At 44.1% G+C, this 21,473-nt stretch overlaps 1 protein-coding gene across 6 annotated transcripts in view; it reads right to left on the minus strand.

Moving 5' to 3' along the window:
* Window positions 1-1,444: 1,444 nt before the first annotated feature.
* Window positions 1,445-21,473, minus strand: part of TEAD2 (TEA domain transcription factor 2) — a 141,003-nt gene continuing 120,974 nt past the window's right edge. For all 6 annotated transcript variants that reach the window (XM_069200813.1, XM_069200812.1, XM_069200811.1 and 3 more), the window contains 6 exons: window positions 14,924-14,988; window positions 13,847-13,980; window positions 8,534-8,707; window positions 7,788-7,928; window positions 4,453-4,605; window positions 1,445-3,247 (listed from right to left, as the gene is read on the minus strand). In XM_069200813.1, coding sequence (XP_069056914.1) covers window positions 3,134-3,247; window positions 4,453-4,605; window positions 7,788-7,928; window positions 8,534-8,707; window positions 13,847-13,980; window positions 14,924-14,988 — 781 coding nt within the window. In that variant the 3' untranslated portion in view covers window positions 1,445-3,133. The remainder of the gene's footprint in view (window positions 3,248-4,452; window positions 4,606-7,787; window positions 7,929-8,533; window positions 8,708-13,846; window positions 13,981-14,923; window positions 14,989-21,473) is intronic.

The following is a 21,473-nucleotide window of genomic DNA, read 5'->3' on the forward strand; positions in this document are numbered from 1 at the left end:
CCATGATATGTCATGAGTGTTGGAAGGGAGGGGCCCTGGAGAAAGAGAATCTCTGTGATGCAATGCAAGGGCATATGGTGTTTGTTTAGTAAAATAAGCTTATTTTAGGAGCCGTTTGTTGAGTAAAATAAGCTTATTTTAGGAAGCGGGGAGGAGGACAGCACTGGAATAAAGCCAAAACAAATGTCAGCAACATGGGAAGGGGCATGAGGAACGGAATGATGCAATAAAACGCATGCAGCTACCAGTCTAAAACTGTACACACACAGTGAAAGGGGAGCACCAAAGAAATGTAAAAAAAAAAAAATAGTCTCTCACAGCAACAGATAAAGAAACTAAAGTTGAAAATATAGTAGTTGGTCACTGCTCTGAAACAGAAAAAGGGAGAAATAGGCAGAACAAACCACTAGCGAGCAAGAATTTTTAAAGGACACTGCAACCAACAAATTAAATCACTTTAACACACAGTGTAGGTATATTTAAGTATACACCAGGTCAAACACTTACGCTCAACCTAAAAATGCTAAAGCACAAACAAGTAGCACTTTCCGACACCAACCACTAGATGGTGGGATATGCAAAGTATGGGAACCTAGAGGATGTCCATGCTGCAAACGTTTATTTCCTGTATCCTTACCCAAACTCATCCCGTAATTTTGTGTTACTTTCTGCATAGCATGTTACAGTGCAACGTGTAAAAGACATGATATATTGAAACACCTGACATATCATAAAATAATTTATGTACTAACAAAGATGAGTTCACAATCGCAGTACTCCGATATACACTGAAAACAGTCTGTCAATTAGCTTCCCATAATAAACCGCTTGAAACCAGGGACAGGAAAACATTATCCCTGCCTAAAAATTGCGAAAGAAGCAAACACAGTAGGATAACGGAGCTCAGGGGAGAAAAAAAAGAGACTTTCTGGAGTTTTAATAGGAAGAAGATTGGAAAAAGGACGTGGTGATATAGGTCAAAGTGCACAAGATGTGTGTGTTACTTCCCAGAAGGTTATGATGGAAAGAGACTGGTGTGCTAAGTGGTATAATCTTCTGGTGCCCCACCACCCCTCTCATATTCCCACTTTTCTTGGTACCAGGGCAGTCAATGGTGTCTCTATCAGCTTTTCTGAGTCATTACCCAGTCTGGAAATAAGTGTACCAACGAACCTAGGGGCGGTGAGCATGTAATAAGTGTAACCAATCAATCAACCTAACTTTAGGTGACTCCCCCTGCTCCCATTCACTTTTATTCCAGAGAGCCCCATAACACAGAAGCAGAGGTTCAGCCAATCAAGGATTGCTCAGGGTGAAGTAACAACAAAACAAAAATGGAGAAGAGTTAGTGATGGTGGTGTTGCAGCGACTAGAGCTAGGATTGAATAGTAAACTAAGAGGAGGAAGGAACAGGGCCCATCAAAAGCATTACAGTGGCTTCTAGTTTTGGTAAGTACACTTCATGTTTTTATTATCATTCTCATAACAAAATATCACATCCACACAGGGGCGCATCATTTGGCTTTTTTATGACAAAAAAATACAAATAAAGAGTGAAAAACAAAATTAACTTTTTTAGGCACCAACTGTGAGATGCGTATGAAGAGCGTTGCTTCAACTGGTAAACTGAAGGCACAACTTGAAGGAACTTGTCCAAATCTGGCACGAAGGCATAACCGTCCCCAAGTCTTCTGGAAAACAGTACAGTGATTCTACAAAAGAAGAACGTTTTATGCTTTTTGATAGGACCCGGAATGGGACCAGGCTGGCCTCATGCGCTGGTGATCCTGGGGTTCCAAAGGAGTGGCTGCACTACACGCCATTTTCACTCTCATATTCAATACCAAAGCCTTCTGGGAGATATATATATACATATATATATTTCTATTTTTATCTTTTCCCCAAAACAGACAGTATTAGTAGAAGATAATGGTACCACTTTTATATTGTTATGAGGAGCTTTCAACCACAGTTTCCAGAATGCTGCCATTCACAGAAGTTGTAGATGGATATACAGAACACCAGCACGGGGTGAATCTGCAAATCTGACACACAAAACAAACGGGGCAAACTTTTTACAGGTGTGCAGTTTGGCCAACAACCCCCGAGTCCCTACGGGGTGTGCAAGCCTGCTTTTGATAAAACAGAGCTATTATTCCAGAACACTCCAGTGCAGAGGTACAAAAAACAGTGTGTTCATGTGAAAAAGCAAGTCAGGCGTAAGAAAATAAATCACTGCAGCTACTTCACAGACTGCACACCTCCATGAGGCCCAACTAAGAAATACTGGCAAGTCTTTTAAGGCCTTCTTGAGAAAAAAAATAAAAACACCAGATCCCAGTGATTTTGAGAACTAGGGTTTTGTTAGGCCACAGAAAGGACAGTGGAGCTGCTAATATGGTTTATTAGCTATGCCCGATGAAAATGGCTAGATAACTAGCCTGGGGATCCTTATTACCTGAAACTAAGGATAAGTGACCCTGCGGTTCAGGCAGGACAGCTTCTTGAGCAGCAAGGTGGGACAGATATTAGTTGGTCCCTTTTGCAAAGCCAAAGTGAGTTAGAACGTGAGGACCTCCTCCAAGGAGCTGAATAACTGCATTAGTTAAGAAGCACTTGACTTAAGCATTTCCATTGCATTATGTGATAATCAATATTTGGAAAGCAGACCAACAACGGGTACATCCGGACATCAGCTGGAAAAATGTGCTACTTCTTTCAACCTGGCCTCTTTCGATCATTGTCCTCCGGTAAGATCCTCCCTCTAGTCTGCTCGCAGTGGTTGTGTTTTAATTTCGCATAAGGCCCGATATAACCATAAGGCACCTCTGCCATCAGCCCCTCCACAAAAGCCAGGTGGCTGTTGTTTGGTTTGTTTTGAAGTCTTTGTGCAGTCCTGGGATCTCCCTACTTAATATACTCATATTTATATATATATATCTATATATATACTTTTTGGCTCCTAAGTACCACAGAAAAGGTTTGGCCGAGGTGGGGGTATTTCCTGTCTCCCCCTCTCTCGTAGCTTTGCACATGGCTCCCTGGAGGGGGCGTTTTGGAAGGTTCCTCTATTGGAGGACATCCAGTCCCACAGAGGGCCTTGTCCATAGTGGAGGGCAAGAGGTCCTCTTGCTCAGTCTTTCACCAACCGGTAGATGTGATGCTGAGCACCGTGCTCACTTGTTGATACCTCGAAGACGTAGGCTATGCAGAGAAGCAGCTCCTGGGTATCGCGGTTGGTGACCACCTGTAAAGAGCAAGTAAGTATGCACTGATTATCAGATTTCTTCTACGTACAATAACTGAGAAAGCGTCAAACAAAGAAATACTGGTGGAGATGAAAAAAGATGAGAAAGAAAGGAGCTAACAGTGATAAAGTTCAGGCAAGACAGGGCGGTGGAGTTAGGAGAGGGTGCAGAGACAAGCACATATCTGTGAAGAGACAAAGCAAATGGAGGAGCAACAGTGGGAGAATCATTCTTCTGATTTTATCGTAGAAACACTTGCTTCCATCGTATCCCTCTCTAACTATCCCTCATTGCATCATCTCTCCTCATCTCCCCAGTTACTGCTGTCTGTCCATTAGGGGAGAAGCAAGGGTTTTGCTTTCCCAAACCACTTTGAATCGAGTCACATTTATAGATTTTTATGGTCAATTATTCATCCACTTCAGGAGATAGCAGAAGACGACAACTAATGCTTTTTTGACAGCCAACCTTTCTATTAGAACGATGGTCTCTTCCACCCATTCCCTATCCCTTTATTTGACTCTTTCTTTGTCATTTTCCTCTACATCCTTTCCATAACTTTTCACTATCCTTCCCTGAATGTGGTCTTATTCAATTCCGTTATCCCCTTATCCCTATATCTCACCACTCCCACATGTTTACCTCCAGTCCCACCCTTCCTCTCATGCCCTTCTACTTGACTTCTTTCCCTTTGCATTTCTCATTCCTTCTTTTCCCCCTCCCTCTTGTGCCCCTCACTACTTCTTTAAATCCATCCCATCGATCTACCTTTCATCCCTTTGTGCGCCACTTCTTTGGTCCCCTTTCATTGCCCTTATTATTTACCCCTTCCTATACATCACCCCATCTTCCATACCCTCCACGTTTATTCCCCTCTCCTACTTGTCTTATCAGTCCATAGTCACTACCTTAAATGTCTACCACCCTCTCCGCTCACTTGTTCCCTTAAGATTTCCTCTGCCTATGCCATTCTCCCATGCCATTCTTCTCTCCTCTTCCATTCCAACATCTCTTACCCTTTCTTATACTTTTCTCCTCTGTTTCCCCAAGCCCGGTCTTGCTCCCTTCAACTACTACTCATTTCTATTTCTCTTACCTTGAACTAATTTGTCTTCTGCTTCTACCATCCACTTTTATACCCTCCTTTAATATCCCTTGGCCCCCTACTCCTCTCTCCCAGCAGTACCCTCCTGGTCTTTCTCACCTGGAGGATGGTGAAGTTCTCCAGTACACTGTTCATCATGTACTTCTCAGGCAGCTGTTTCAGCTTGTGAACGAAGTTGATGAGATATTCACACATGGGTGAACGATGAATGCGGTACAGAAAGCGTCCATTTTCAAACCGTGCATATTCGGTCTGTAATGATAAAGAAGATACAGTGGAGGTGAGGAGAAGACAACATATGCTTAGGAAACACTTCTCCTCCCTGCCCCACATGGCGACAGCGTCTGCTGAATTCCCACCACAAGTAATGGCGACTGCGAGACCTCTCTTGCATTCCTCCCACTGAGGCTAGCACCACAAAATGGATGTCAAAGGAGCTACCCACATTAAATAGTCCCCTGAAATGCACTGGTTTGATAAACAGTATCTTTTCTTTGCAACAATCCTCAGTTCAGCTTAGTCGAATCACCTTTAGTTTACTGTGTTGTAACACCAGCTTTCAAAATCTGGTTGCCTCATGAATATTTTAGTTATGAGACATGCAAAAAAACAGCTAGGTTACAATGAACAAAGATTGGCAAAATGGGCAATAAAGCTTCACGATGTATGTGCAGGCGTGTGCACAGGCTGCCACCCTGGAATGTTTTTTCTTTTACACTGTGAGAAAAAAGCATCCCAAAAAGCCACCCATGCATGCACATGCATGGTGATGCTATAATAGGGACTTAAGCATATTTTTAGAAGTTTAATTTACCATCCAAGATAGCCGAAGCCACTTTCAACCAGTAAATTAGAAATTGTATGTGCAGCAACCTTTTAGCAATTAGTAGCTGACAGGCTCTGGGAAACAATGTTACAATTTTCCAAAAAAAGAATAATTTAAAAATAAAATCAGGGAGAGTGAAGCGGATGGGCAGGGGAGCAACAGATAAGTGGGAATGTGGGAGAAGGAGGAACAGAGAACGCACGGACGGTGATATGAGGGCGAACGAGCAGACACGCGATAAAATAAGGAAAACTTTATCCCACTGTCATTCTAAAACACACACAAAAAATTCCCTGATGACAAACACTGGAGGAATACAAGTCATCCTGGTAGGAAAACATGTTAAGAAAAAAAATACACCACGGGCATGACAAACATAAGAAGAGAGACAATCACTGAATAAGGAACAGGGATTTAAGAAACGCCATTATGACATCCAATAATGACTAGGAGGCTGGCCTGAAGCTCACTCCACATATTGTGCATATGGAAAACCAGTTTGTGCAACTTTTCAGCTAATATATACTTATAGTTTATGCACTCCACTCAAATGAGACAGAAGGATTTCTATATCCAGACATGAAAAAGGGACAGTTATTTGCTTGCAACAAGAATGACCGACATGTTTAAAACAGTCCCACTGACAGCAGTGTAGGAGTATCCACAAACAGCATGATGCTGCATTTTGACTGAAATACAGTGATAGCAAAAAGCTTATGGCGGCTTCGATCCCTCACAGCCAAATTAGTGTATTCTTTGGAGGTGACAACTTATCCCACCTCCTAGATACCCACCCAGGAATGTTAGCATTTCTTGTAATTAACCTCTACTGTTTAATGGAATCTTAAATAATGAATAAGGGATTACACATTGGTAAGCCTCTATTTGAGCACTTGTGAATGATGATGCACAAGACATTCTGGTAAAGAGGGCCAATAGAATAGAAATATGAACTTTCCGTTCTGTAGCTCTGGGTGGCAACCATACTGACCTAGCAGTCATGAGTCTTAGGAATTAAATGGTCTCATGGGGAAGTTGTGCCATTAGGGATTGGGCTGAAACAGTCAGAACGTCTTCCCCTTTCCTTCAGCCCCATATCTTCTCTAAAAGTACTTGCATAAGGTAACATACAGATTCCACCCATTGTGATTTCATATATCCTGTGATGAACTTAGCCTACCTTCACGAAACAGGATTTGTAAAGCGTGACTAATCAACCTTGAGGGTATCCTGATGCTGCAGGTCTCAGCGGCTCATTCGAATAGCCAAGTCTTGAGGGCTCTGTGGGATTCTAGATGAGAGGCGTGGGGAGGCTGTGTTTGCTGCTATGTGGGAGAAGGCCCCTCCTCCACTTCTGCTTTGGTGGGTGGAGTGTGGGCAGGCAATAGGGAGGCGGACCGTCGTCTTCTTGTCAGCTAGTGGAAATTCAGGCAAGGTCAATGTAGGCAGGTCCTTTGTTGTGTAGAGCTTTGTGTGCGTGTGGGTCTGCAGCTTGAATATGCACCTCTTCTCCACGGGGATCCAGTGGATGTGCCTTAGGTAGTGTGTGATGTGGGATCATCGGGGGAAGGTCAAGGATGAGTCTGGCTGTAGCTTTCTGTATGCTCTAAAGTCTTTGTAGGAGTTGCAAGGCGGTTCCTACGTAGAGGGCGTTGCCATAGTCTAGCCGACTGATGATGAGGGCCTGTGTTACTGTGCGTCTCGTGTATGGGGGTAGCCACTTGAAGATCTTCTGCAGCATGTGTATAATGAAGAAGCAGGCGAAGAGACAGTGTTAATCTGTGTTTCCTTGGGGAGCCTGTTGTCAATGATGATTCTGAGGTTTCTGGCATGTTCAGAGGGAGTGGGTACGGGTCCTAGTTCTGGAGGCCACTAGGAGTCATTCTATGTGTTGCTACTTTTGCCTTAGATCAAAACTTCAGTCTTGTCTGCATTTAGCTGTAGGCAGTTTTCTTTCATCCAGTTGGCAACGCTTGTCATGCATATGTGAAAGTTGGTTTTGGTGGTGGTGGGGTCATCGGTGAGCGAGAGGACGAGTTGGGTGTCATCTGCACAGGAGATTATGTTGAGGCTGTGGGAAAAGACAATGTTGGCTTGTGAGGTCATATATGCATTAAAAATAGTGTGGCTGAGGGATGATCCTTGGGGGACCCCGCAGGTGATGTCATCTAGTTTGGAGGAGAAAGAAGGTAGGTGAATCCTCTTGTTTCTTCCAATGATGAAGGAGGTGATCCATTCGAGTTAGTCCACTTGGATGCTGATGTGGTGGAGTCTTTTGATCACCGTATGGTGGGTAAGGTATCGAAGGCTGCCGAAAGGACAAAGAGGATTAGGGCCGCTGTTTCTTCTCATCGAGTAGGGTATGGATGTCATCCGTTGCTATGATCAGCACAGTCTTGGTGCTGTGACTGCTGTAGAAGCCGAATTGGGAGGCGCCAAATAGCTGTTTTTGCTGCAGGTAGGTCATGAGCTGCTTGTCGATGATTTTTCCAATACCTTAGCTGGGAAAGGGAGCTTGTCACATCTGAAATATATACTGCTTTTCGGTTCACTACTACAAACCCATCTTGCCCACTGCCCAAACCTTTCACTATCATCTCATGCTCACCTCAACTTTTTCCACCACTTGCTTTCCGAAGGAGCAGACTTTTGAGGAGCAGGTAATGGTCATGTTCTCTGGGCTCTCGTACTGGCTGCTCACCCCGTAGAACATGCCAGGCTCATCCTGGACGCTGGTGTTGAGGTCAGCCTATCACAGTACAGAAATAAGAGGCAATGACACAAAAAAAGTGGTGAGACTGGAGGATTGAATATTATGCCGATACACCAAAGACACTGAGGGCCTGATTCTAACTTTGGAGGACGGTGTTAAACCGTCCCAAAAGTGGCGGATATACCACCTACCGTATTACGAGTTCCATAGGATATAATGGACTCGTAATACGGTAGGTGGTATATCCGCCACTTTTGGGACGGTTTAACACCGTCCTCCAAAGTTAGAATCAGGCCCTGAATCTAGGAGTGGAGGGGAAGAAGGTACATATGGAAAAAAGGAGATAATGGGCGATGAAAAGTGGGGCAGCAGCAAAACCAAAAAAGGGAGACTACGTCAAGAAGAAAACAAAAGAAGGGAGGAGGAAGAAAAGAGGTAAAGACAAAAGGAAAGAATGATGGATAATAAGGAGGAAAAAGACAGAAACGAGGAAAGGAAGCAAAGACAATGGAAGGCAAGAGAGATTTAAGGAAAGAATTGTAGAAGGAAAAAGAAAAGAAGAAAATAAAATGTAAAAAGTACAGCGTGTGAGTAAGAAGGAAAAGAATAAAGACGGCATCCTGGTGGAGCAAAACACTCACCCAAAACTTGACAAGAAAGAAGGCATTGGGTGGGCCCTTCTCGTAGAGCTCCTTCAAACCTCCCTTTTTTTCTGGGAACTTGTCATAGATCTGGTGAACATCGACCGCCTCCAGGAGGGGATCACTGTATGTAGGGTTGGACTGGCTGATGTGCACAAACAGGTGTTTGTTGTACTGTACAGGAACAAAAGAAAGCATGCTATCAGTGACCATATGATGCCTAACTGTGTCAACTGTGTGCTGCTACATAGCATACTCTGATAGGAAACCACATCAAATATAGAACATGGTACGGTAAAAGATCTAACTACAGAGTTTTACATTCTTCTACACTTGTTTTATTGTCGTATCTTTGCAAACCAGGGTAATAAAGAATGTCTTCCCTGCATCCCCTCTTTAGTTTTTGTCAACAACACGTTTTCAAATGGAACAGCCGGGTGTTGGGAGTCTAAAAATACTTCATACTCTCCTAGGACATTCACCATCCCGGATAAGAAACAATGATTTTTATTTGAGGTGTGAATGTGTGGTGAAACAGGAATGATAAATACAAGCGGACATCTCTGTTAGGATGAAAATAAACTACAGTGGTGTCGTCCATTTCCTCGCAGATATTGTTCTGGAGATCACTGTCCCCGATCGGTCCCTTTCAAAAGAGTTGACTGTTCCCCACCTCCTTTATTATTTCGCAAATATACCATTAGCTTTGTCTCCATTATGTTTTGTTCGGGACCTAGATCGGATCCTGGGTGACTTGATCTGGTTTACTGGCAGACGGAGAGTTGCAATGACCAAACTCTGTCTTCTGGATGACTGGGAGATTGAGGGTTTTGGACTTCGAGCTCTACTACACAACGTCTGTGGCTAGGTAAGTGGCTCACAGGGTTTTCCTAAAGGACACTACAATTCAGTTACCACTCCGGGAGGAAGACATGAATACCATGTTTCACATCTCTTTTCGCCATCTCCACCATCACCCCACTTCCTCTGGGCGGCGCTGCCTTGCTATTCTAATGTACTCACCTTCACCAAAAAAGCAATTCCCTGTTCCCCAGCAATCCCTCTCTTGAGCCTTTCCACCCTTACAGCCGAAATTGGCCTCTGGGCCCGAAGTCTCTGGCATGAGTCAATATGGAAATGGTGGGCGACCTTTCAACAACCAGAAGATAAGGATCTGTCCTGTGTAGGGAGGTCAGGCTTCTCCAGAAGCGTCAACTTGCAGCCCAATGGGACCCATACCACATCAGGCCTTCCTCCTCCAAGAGGCTGAAGACCTGACTCTGAGTAAGGCCTCAGACCTTAGAAGCACTAGGATACCCTCACAGATGATATGGTGCTATCAAAATGAATATATTAACAATGGGACAGAGCATACTACCCCTCCCCCTAATCAGGCACAGAGTCGTTGCACATTATTAACTATTGATTGGCATAACCGCCCATATGAAGTATATCCCTTAGACTCCAAGTCTTTTTCCCTGTGGCATCCTGAGGCTCAATTTTTACAGTTTTGTCTCACACACTTACACATCTTCATATGAATCGCTCTCAGTTCCAAGGTAATTCTCAACCAACTTTGCCCCTTGACTCCCCCATCCTTTTGTTCTTTCCCCAGTTATATGCACTAAGTTAAATTTGATAATAATTGGCTTCAAAGTTTAGAGTAATGCATGGTTAAAAACAATAACTGAACCATACTATATCATGTGATCTACCTGTCTGTAGAGTCATAATTGGAGATTACTATATTTGTAACTACTGTTTAAAATCACAACATCCAAATAAAATTTGTTGGAAAGAAATGAATGGCAGTGTATCCTGTCAGAGGGGCTCTTCGTCAGTGTCAGTGACCTTCTCATCAGTACCCCTTGTACCTCATTTACCACTAATATGCCAAGAGTTGTGTCAACCCTAATGCCTGTGCCATGATGTCACAATAAATATGATAGCCAGCATCTCTGGTTTACTACCGCCTGTAAAACTCACTAGCCATGCCTGATCATCACTTATATACACAATACTTAGTTACCATTAGGGCCAATGTGGCCATGACCATTATGGTGTCCATATGAAATAAAAGTTTCTTGTAGGATGAAAAGAAGCCACAACATACACAGCATCTAAATGTATTTTAATTGAGTTCTGAGGCTGTCGGGCATGGGTAGGCAGTGGAAAAAACAACATAAAATCCACTAACCCAGGATCTTCAATGACAGGGAAACCTCACCCCAGATGCTACACAGCTCACAAGTGCCTCCTTCTCATGGACTGCCTTCTGTCCAAAAGTCCTGCTAACCCCTAAAGACAAATGTTATTTTGTGAGAGAAGATAAGTGGCTGTGGTTGTGTGGAGTCTGTAGAAAGGGTGTGGCCTGTCACTGCCCAAGAAGCCTTTGATAGGCCTGGCCACGGGAGAGGGCTGTGCTGATGTCTCAGCATCCACTCATACCAACCCCCAAAACATAAGCCATGTAGCGAAGTTTCCAGATTACCATGTGATGTTGGCTCTTCGACGTTTGCCCATATGCTGAGATCCAACATAATGTGACAAGGTGAGAGAGAGAAAAGGGAGACAGAGAGAAAAGAGAGAGGGAGAAAAAGAGAGAAAGAAAAGAGAAAAAGGAAAGAGAGAAAAGAGAAAGGAGAGAAAGAAAAGAGACAATACAGAAGACAGAGAGAGAGCCACAAAAGAGAGAGAAAGGAAAGAGAAAGGAGAAAGAAAGAATAGAAAGAAAAGAGAGAAAATACAGAAGCGAGAGAGAGAAAAGAAAGGAGCCAGAAAAGAGAAAAAGAAAGTAGAAAAGAGAGAAAGAAAAGAGAGAAAAGAGAGAAAGCAAAGAGAAAGGAGAGAAAGAAAAGAGAGAAAGGAGAGAGAAAGAAGAGAGAGACGTGAGACAAGTGAGAGACAAGAGAGGAGAATACAGACAAGCAAGAGACAAGAGAGGAGAGACAAGAGAAAGGAGAGGAGAAGAGGGACAAGAAAGAGGAGAAGTGAGGAGATGAGAAGAGAGAGACCAGCGAGAAAAGAGGAAAAGGGAGAGGAGGCAGACAAGAGAGAGGAGCCAGACAAGAGAGGAGACGAGAGATGAGAAGACAGAGCCGAGACACCAGACGTGTGTGTGAGTGTGCTATGCGCATGTGTGTCTGCCTGTCTCTCTTAAGCCAAGAGACCAATTCTGTGCAGGGCTTGTACAGCGGACTGCTGAAGGTCCAGAACCCTAGGACCAACAAGGATATTGTAGAGCATTGAACTGAGGTATTCTTTTAGCACTTCATACAGTAGTGTGGGTTGCAGAGGCACAATTTCAGATGGGTAGCGCAATACACCACAGGGTAGAGTGTGGTTGTAGACATTTTCTTTATTGTGACCCTACAATGGAAGCATATTTGTGTCATGCATGGGGATGTGAGTTATAGGCATGCAAGTTATGGTTGTATTTTGTTTTTTTTACTGGCAGCTATTGTTAGCCATACAGTTCCCTCATCATGATGATGATTTTCTTTATACAAACCACTCAGTTTAACAGTGGTTGTTATCTCTCTCCCATTGCTGCTGGCTACTTTCAACTAGAGGCCAGGTGAAGACTGGTCATCCCATCCCGCAGCTCAGTATTAGTTACCATACTCATGGAAGATCCACCAACCAGCATCTAGGAAGTCAATGGTCTGAATCACGTAAACTGACCCACTGTAACTAGCAGTGGAGTAAGACTGCCATCAAGGGGCCACTTCTAAAACTACAACGTAATGCAGTTTTTTTTTGTAATCTATTTTGCCTCAACTGCCATCCAGTATAAAAACTAGAGGCAAAATAATGACCACTTGCAAATAGATGAAAATATACCTTTCTTGAACTCACTGTCAAATCTGTCCCCTCTCAGAAATGTATCATTTCGTCCTAATTTTACGTAGTTTTATTTGTGCCTTTTAAAGCACAAATATGGTGGCCAGCTCACTATGTCATCACAAACTTTGGGTCCAATTCACAAAGGTAAACTTAGACCAAAAGTCTAAGTTTAGACCTAAGGTCTAACTTTACTCACAGTAAAGTTAGACATTTGGTCTAAGTTAGACTCACAGTAAAGTTAGACATTTGGTCTAAGTTAGACGTTTGGTCCAAACTTAGACTTTCGGTCTAAGTTTACCTTTGTGAATCGGACCCCTATTTCTACTCCTGAGCCTAAACCCTAGGGCTTTAAGTGGGATGGAAAAGAAGGAAAGGGGAAGAATCATAAAAGGGCGTGGCCTTTATAATTAAGTGTGTGGCTTAAACATGTACATTAAAATTCAGGCAGAATGCCACACTAACCACACACTGGCACAGAATCACAACAACTAGCATGAGCAATTATTGCTCTGTGTGCTTTGAAGAGAGGCCGAGGATTTGATGACCATGTATTCTGAACACCTTTGTGACCCACTGACAAGCACTGTGAGAAACTTGCACTCCCTTCCACCACAACTCCATTATGGCCCGTTACAAACACCTGGATGAGAGACAGTTCAAAGTGTGCACAATACAAGAGTACTAGTTAAACAAAAAAAAACTGCAACACAAGATCCTGGCAAAAGCAAAGGGAATACAAAATTAAGTAAAGCATCTGAAATATAAACAGGGATGACATAGATTACCCTAATGCTTTTTACACTGATTCTTCAGAAATCGACCAGTGGTTTTGCCCATAAAGTTAAGGACATGAATACAGGGCCCAAGAAGGACCCGTTTCAATGTCCGTCTTTATTCATTTCGACCAAGAACCGGAAGGCCCAAGCAAACTCAAAGCCCTATTTTAACCTATAAATGATTACTATCAAATGTGTTGGTGTGATAAGCAAAGGGGGAGATCACCAAGGAGCGCCTCATGATGCCGTTGACCAGGCTCTTACTTTCTGACTGGAAGAGTTATAGGGGGTAAAAGAAAATGCAGAGAGGGTTCATTGTAAAAATAGCCATGGTAGCTCAGGCAAATTGTTCTTTTCAGTAACCTATTTTTTGAATTTTGTCTGCTCCCTTTCAGATTAATAGCCTCTAGCAGTTTCGGGTTCTCCCAGAAGTAGGACTCTAATGAGACTGGTCCCGCTGGAGATCTTAAGTAAAAGCATGTACACACGGGTGAACGTGACCTTATTTACTACATTCTGAATAGAGCATTGATGAGATCTTGCTGCCTGTCCATACAGAATCACATGCATGCCGTTCTCGTACAGGCCCGCATATACTGATGTGGTGACAGCAGGACTGCCGTGTTGGCAGGCGTGGTGCTATGTCAAGCCAAAGCTAGAAGGAAGGCATTCCAGGACCTAAAACACTTACGGACTCGGGGTCGCCTTGCTGCTCCATGAAAGCTGAAAACTCGACTAGCCGTAGTTTGGGTGTACCGATGGAGCGCCCCTGCCAAGCGGGGCCGCTGGGGACCGGAGACAGGCTTGCTGGAGAGGTGTTATAACCTGGAAATGAAACATAAACATCTTTGTACAATTAAGACATAGATGAGTTACATGCCTCCGCCCCCTTTTTCTGGAGCATCTATATTAAACCCTCCTCCCCTGAACTTTGGGTGAAAACGTGAGATGCATCCTTTCTCACCTTAGCACTGCAAAGAGCTACCAACTCAATGCCCATCGCGTCCTTCACACATAATGCAACCAAAGGCATGATATATTGGCCAAGGTCACATCTGCCATGGATGCATTTATTTCATGCCGGGTCAATATAAAATAAGGCAAAGTATTGTATGTAGCGTGCCAGGGTAGCCCTTCACACGGGCCAGCTTGTAAATGTGTTGTTAGTGGTCTGGAGACATCATGTTTCTCCCTAGGGAGGCATGTTCAATCTTCCAGGCTTAATGTCAGTCTTGTATATAGTCTTTAAGGGGAAAGTATTTTGGCTCCTTCATCCATTCCGAATCCCAGCAATCCCCCTTTGCACTTCTGAGGTGCCTCGGCCAGGCTTAAATGTCTTGCTCATTTTAAAGAGTTTTCCAAAGAGGTTCCGTACTTCTGAACAGCCCCAATTATAGGTTACAGTGCAGAAGGGGACACCCTCTAAGAACATGCTCCAGCCACAATACCATTCCTGTAAAGCAGCTGGACACAAAATCCCCCAGACTACTCATCTGCGTCAAAGACAGGGAAGAAGAAGAAACCAAAGATCAACGGAGCCTCAGCCTCCTCTCTCTGCCTCACTTCGTGGCCGCCCTAAGCCCCTAAGGATACATCTGTTCCGTCACGAACAGCACATTTACCCCCTATCAACTGAACCATGTGGCTCTACATTGTTCTAGGAGGCAAGAAACCCAAGGAAGGAGATAGAGACGACGAAGATGAGAAACAGAAAAAGAGGCATGAGAAGAGCAGAACTTACGGAGAAAAGAGATCTTAGGTGACTTACCTGGGACAGGTGGAGGGGGCCCAGCAGGCTGTAAGGAGTAAGGCGGCTGAGCAAATGGCTTAACACTAAAGGATAAATAAAAACATATATGGCAATGTGATTTGTCATGAATGAGATATCATACTGTTGACTAATGCATATTTTTGTATTTTAAAAGGCTCGCATGAGATTGATTTCATACAATACAGACTGTTCTATGTCAAAGTAACGGCCAGGCTGCTCAATGATGCTGTCACTCGAGAAGAGTGGAGTGTCTGGAAAAGATTTTACAACATGAACAGCAAACAAAATCACTTCAGGGCTATGAGCACCTGGGCATGAAGTTCTTCCAACTGTTTTACTATTTGCCACCAAGAAGATGGCCAGATGGGAAGAACTGGATTTAATGTTTTCATTTATTTCACTTTTTGTTGCTGTGCTTGTATAATTTGGTAGTTGTTTTAAAGCCCCTGGTCTAAGGGGCCGTGAAAGAGACTGAGCAACAAGGAAGGCTAACACCGGTTGCAGTGCACATGCTTGGTGGAAAGCATCGGTCTCAGGTATTTGCATTCCCTCTAAAGTCTCTTAAGGCACAGAGGCAAAGATACAAAGCTCCAGAGGGAAAAGCTTTGAGAGCTTCATCACGACGGGAGAGCAGGAGCGAGTTTTGGGAGACGCGGCCTCGTTGTCAGCAATTTAGACCTGTGTGCATGAAGAGCAGCTGCTGACAAGGAGGATAGTTGTACTGAACTGTGCATTACCGACCGCGAGTGAAGAAACACCAGGGCAACCGTGACAGCAAATGTATTTGCTCCTTTAGAGCTTGCTCATTGGTTTGCAGAGGGACAACCATACATCCCCTGCAGTAAACAATGTACACCACGAGCTATGCAACTGTAGGAATAGACACCCGCGGTGGTAAGGATGTTTGTGGCAGTGCTTAATTTGTAAATAAAAAGGTGCCGGTGCCCAAAGCCCTCCTCTTAAAAGCGCGACTGCTGCAATTAAATGTGTGCACACTGAACACTGGGGCGGCATAATCCTGAAGCCGTCTCGGGCCTCTTCAATCCACATAAAGCCACTCACTGCCCCTTCAGCTCACTCTTACAGCTTTCTACTTTCTCCCTTTATTACGCTATTTCGTTTTTTCCTTTCCTCCGTCTTTCCCATATGTGTCTTTGCTCGCAGCAAATGCTTGAGGCAGAAGAATAAACCCCGGCCCTAAAAAGTAAATGCCGGTGCTCAGCACCGGAAACAACAAGCACAAATTAAGCACTGGTTTGAGGTCATAATGTTTGAAGAATACGTTACAAACTAGCTTTGCTCTCTCTAATTCTTATTTTGGGGCTTTGCCTATTGCACAACTGTATTAAATACACAAAACAAAAAAAGATATGTTCAAGGTGGCTGTAGCGTAGTGTAGTGTAGTCTCTTGCCTTCACGACTGGTTGGAAATTGCCAAACCTGGCAGGTAGGTCAGGAACATAAACAACGATTGTTTCCACAAACAAGGTTGAAAAACAGCATCTGCTAACTCTGGCAGTTATGAAGGAGGGACAAGAAGTCTTAAAAGTACCGAAATTACAATGAAGGTAATGTTTTCGTCCCCTGTTGACGTGAGCCAGATGGCACTGCAAAATTCTCTTTAAAATCCAAGCCAAAGGAACACCATAGATGAAAGACCCCACCAGGTGTGGAAGTCTTTAAAGCCACAAGGGTGAAGTAGCAGGATGAGAGAAACAAGCATTGACAAACACAACCTATTGGATTTGGGAATGCTTTTTAACAGCCTTTGTACAAAATGATTAATGTAATATATATCATTTTATCACACACTTATAATAATATGATTGTATGATAACTTTTGTTTAGTATGGTATTTACCACCATTGTATGGTATGGTATGGTATGGGCTGTCGCTGTATAGTATGGTAGTGTATGGTGTACACTGTCACAGTATCGTGTGGTATGGTATGGCCTCTCATTGTTTGGTATTGTATAGTATGGTCTGTCATTATATAGCATGGCCTAGCATTGTATTTTACGTATGGCTTGTCATTGTACGGTAACGTGGATATGGCAAGGTTTGTCATTTTATATTGTGTTATATTATGGTATAGTATGGCCTGTCAATGTGTAGTATGGTATGGTATGATATGATATTGTATGACCTGTCATTCTATAGAATAGTACAGCCTGTCATTGTATAGTATGGTATGGTAAGTTATGGCTTGTCATTCTATAGCACAGTATGGCCTGGCATGTTATAAACAAATGAACAGAAAGGGAAGCCAGCATGCACTGACCACATAGGACCCAGCAAATAACACAATTAAGCCAAAGTATGGCAAGCAATGGGTAAGCTTTAAGCCCTCTGTATGTAAATAAAATATCTCACAAACGACTGTGCTTGTGCTGTCTCAGATGAGACATAAAAATCTATCACTGTCTAGATTTGGAGGATAATCATTGCAAAAGTGTAATCATGAAAGTCTATCGCTGATGCTATAAACATAAGTATCTGCGGCTGGGCCACATGAGACCTTTTCTGGTTAGTGAAATCTTCCAAATTGAAGAGAGTTACAAACCAGACACAGACTGCCTGACCAGCTGCGGAAGGCAGCAATGTGATCACACAGTCCTCAAAGAGTGGGAACAAATGTGCTAATTTGATGCGTAGATACGCTTCCACCTCTGATTTCACTCTTGTGGGTATTTTGAGAATACAACAGTATTGTAGGAAGCTGGCTCTGTATATACTATATCAAAATGAGATACAGTGTGCACAGAGTCCAGGGGTTCCCCAGAGGCTTAACAGAGGCTAAAGTAGATAATACTAATGCTCTCTTTCGTGGTAATGTGGTCGAGCAGTTAGGCTTATCAGATTGTAGTGCAAAGCATTTGTTGTACACACACAGAAAACAGAAGAAGCACACACTCAATGACTTAACTCCAGACCAATGGTTTATATATAGTAAAACTATCTTTTCTTAATTTATTTCTCGAACCACAAGATTCAAGTTGCAGGTAACTACTTAAATAGATTCGTATTTCATCCATGTATCAATAGTATTTTGTTTGAAATCGATAAGCTATACAGTTTTTTGAAATATTGGCAATTATCGGTTTTAAAAGTTGCAATTTTCAGGAACAGTTCTGGGGGGGGGGGGGGGGGGGGGAGGGGGCAGAACAATTTATAGATAAGTACTTGACTTACAGTTCCAGTCTCCGGAGGTTAGGAAGTCGACATGTCGGGGTTCAAGTTAACCCCAAACACCCACTAGAGGGTGCAGAGGTCAAAGTTGAGGCAAATTTAACATGGGCTCCTATGGAGACTGGGGGCACTCAGAATCAGGACTGCCGGCAGTAAGTACCTGTGACTTCAGAGGGCAGACCAGGGGGGTTTGGAGGAGCACTGGGGTGGCCACAAGTAAGCATCAAGCACACACCTTCAGCGGCACTGGGGCCGCCGGGTGTAGGGCGTAAACAAGGCATCGGATTTCCAATGCTGGTCTCTGAGGTGACCTCGGGAGTCACTCAAGAGGCTGCAAGCGAGGTCCAGGGGGTCAACATGGGTAAACCACAGGCCGGAAAGGGAGGAGGGCTGCCTGCTGAATGTAGCTGTACTGGAGGTCGGGTTCTCCAAAGCCTCAGGGCTATGGGTGCAGCGGTCTTTTAGGCTAATGGATATCTTCGTCCGGAGCTTTTGCAGCCAGGGGGTCCTCGGGATTCCTTCTGCAGGCGTTGCCATGGAGGGGCCAACCCAGGGTGGGCACTTGCTCACAATCCCCTGGGGACTATCTCTAGCTGGTTGGGCCACCTGGTCACCGGCCGACGGAGCGGGAGCAGGGTGGTCAGGACTCACAGATCCGGGGAGGCTCTGGAGTCCCTTGGTTGTAGTTTCTTCTTGGACAGGGCTGCTGTCCACAGGAGTTCTTCGTCCTTTGGAGTGCATGGCAATCCTCTGGAACTTGGCAGAGTTCACTGGTCCCACAGGATGCGTTGCTTTCTTGCTGCAGGTTCTTTGAAGCAGGAGACAGGCCGGTAGGGCTGGGGCCAATTCAGTTTGCGTCTTCCTTTTTCTCTGCTGGGGTTCAGCTCAGCAGTCCTTCTTTCTTGACAGGTCACCAGGAATCGGACGACTTAGGTTCAGGGGAGCCCTTAAATCCTGGATTTAGGGGTGTTACAGGGATCAGAGAGCAGTAGCCAATGACTACTGTCCCTGAGGGTGGCTGCACCCTTCTTGTGTCCACTCCCTTAGTGGAGGGGGACACAAACCTAACCCTATGGGTCCCTGTCCTCCAAACCGAGATGGAGGATTCTGCAGGGAGGAGGGTCACTTCAGCTCTGGACACCTTAGGGGTGTTCCCAACTGAAGTGGTCACTCCTCCTTGTTTTTCCTATGTTTCCCGCCGAACGTGCCGCCAAAAGTGGGGTTTGTCCAGGGGGCAGACAACTTACTAGCTGGAGTGCCATGGGGCACTGTAACACGAAGCCTGAGCCTTTGAGGCTCACTGCCAGGTGTTACATTTCCTTCAGGGGGCGGTGTGAAGCACCTCCACCCAGAGCAGGCTTTGTTTCTGGCCTCAAAGAGCACAAAGAACCTCAACCCCAGGGCAGTAGTTCCCAAACTTTTTCAGCCTGCGGCTCCCTTGACTTATTGGCCATTGGCTGTGGCTCCCAGTTATGCTGCTTTTTTTTTTTTTTTTTTTTTTTAACAGGTGAGGGGTTGTAAGCCAGGCCTCTGGAGCACTTCCATTTTTCTCCCTGAAAATAATTGGGATGAAGCTGATAAAGGGCTTCTGCGACAGGTGTGTTCCATAACTCCCCCACATGGGTTACTTGGGGCCACAAATGCACATTACAAAAACCTAACAAGTTTGATTTTTGTGCACTGTGATGCTTTATTTTTCATACTTCAGTACAGCTTCGTTTTAAACACAGCATCTTTAGAATGGAGAAGTATGGTAGTACGAAAGAGAAAGAATCGCAATGCAAATAAATCAAACTTGTTAGGTTTTTGCAGTGTTACGAATTATTGTAAAACCAATAATGTTTTGTTTGTTTCCACTGCAAGCCTTTCTCTTTCATACTACCGTGCAGCTTTGTTAGCTGTACTGTAGTATGAAAGAGAAATACTCGAAGTGGAAACACATCAAACGTGATGGGTTTTGCAATTTACAACATAACATTGCAGAAACCGAACAAGTTTGATGTATTTGCACGGTGATGCTTTCTTTTTCATGCCACTGCACGACTCCGCTCTAAACGTAACAGTAGTATGAAAGAGAAAGAATCGCAGCGAGAAAAAAAATCAAACATGTTAGGGTTTTGCAATGTTATGATGTAAATTGTAAAACCCACCAAGTTTGATTTGTTTACACTGCGAGTCTTGCTTTCACACAGTGAAAGCATTTCCAATGTTCCTAAGGTGTGCGCAGTGCCCGTGGCGAGTTCTGACGGCGCACCGGGGTTCTGCGGCGCACACTTTGGGAAACAGTACCCCAGGGGGTCAAAAACGTGTCTGCTAGTGGCAGGCTGGCACAGACCAGTCAGCCCTACACTAGAGGATTGGGTAAAATACAGGGGGCATCTCCAAGATGCCCTCTGTGTGCTTTTTAGAATAAATCCAACACTGGAATCAGTGTGGGTTTATTATGCTGAGAAGTTTGATACCAAACTTCCCAGTATTCAGTGAAGCCATTATGGAGCTGTGGAGTTCATAATGACTAACTCCCAGACCATATACTTAATATAGCCACACTGTACTTACAATGTCTAAGAATAGACTTGGACACTGTAGGGGCATATTTCTCATGCAGCTATGCCCTCACCTGTGGTATAGTTCACCCTGCCTTAGGACTGTAAGGCCTGCTAGAGAGGTGACTTGCCTATGCTACAGGCAGTGTTTTGTGGGCTTGCCACCTCGAGAGAGATGCCATGTCGACTTTGCTTTTTTCTCCCACCAACACACACAATCTGTAACGGCAGTGTGCATGTGTTTGGTGAGGGGTCCCTTAGGGTGGCATAAAATGCTGCAGCCCTTAGGGACCCTCCCTGGCCACAGGGCTCTTGGTACCACTGGTACCTTTTACAACGGACTTATCTGTGCACCAGAGGTGTGCCAATTGTGGAAAGAATGGTACGTTTTTAGGGAAAGAACACTGGTGCTAGGTCCTGGTTAGCAGGATCCCAGCACACTCTCAGTCAAGTCAGCATCAATGTCAGGCAAAAAGTGTGTGTGTGTTACTGCAAGTAAACATTCATAATGCTTATTCTTTGGCTGTAAAACTCAGGTACTGCTGATTCTCTTCCTTGATTATGGGAGAGTTCAATCAGACAGTTATATAAATGTCTTCATAACTATAAAAAGTACAGCAGTTCATTCTATGCCAACGCCAAAGTTAGAAAAAAAAATATATATACCAACTTTAGGGATAGAACGGATTTTTGGTAAATAATGTAAGATATTAATTACCACCTACAAAATATGTTACTCTGCATACTGCACAGGAAATCCTTTTACACCATGAATCCCGACTCTGAAAAGCATGGAAGGAAGGAAGGAACA

This window comes from Pleurodeles waltl, chromosome 7 (assembly GCF_031143425.1).
Source record: "Pleurodeles waltl isolate 20211129_DDA chromosome 7, aPleWal1.hap1.20221129, whole genome shotgun sequence".
NCBI classification, from domain to species: domain Eukaryota; kingdom Metazoa; phylum Chordata; class Amphibia; order Caudata; family Salamandridae; genus Pleurodeles; species Pleurodeles waltl.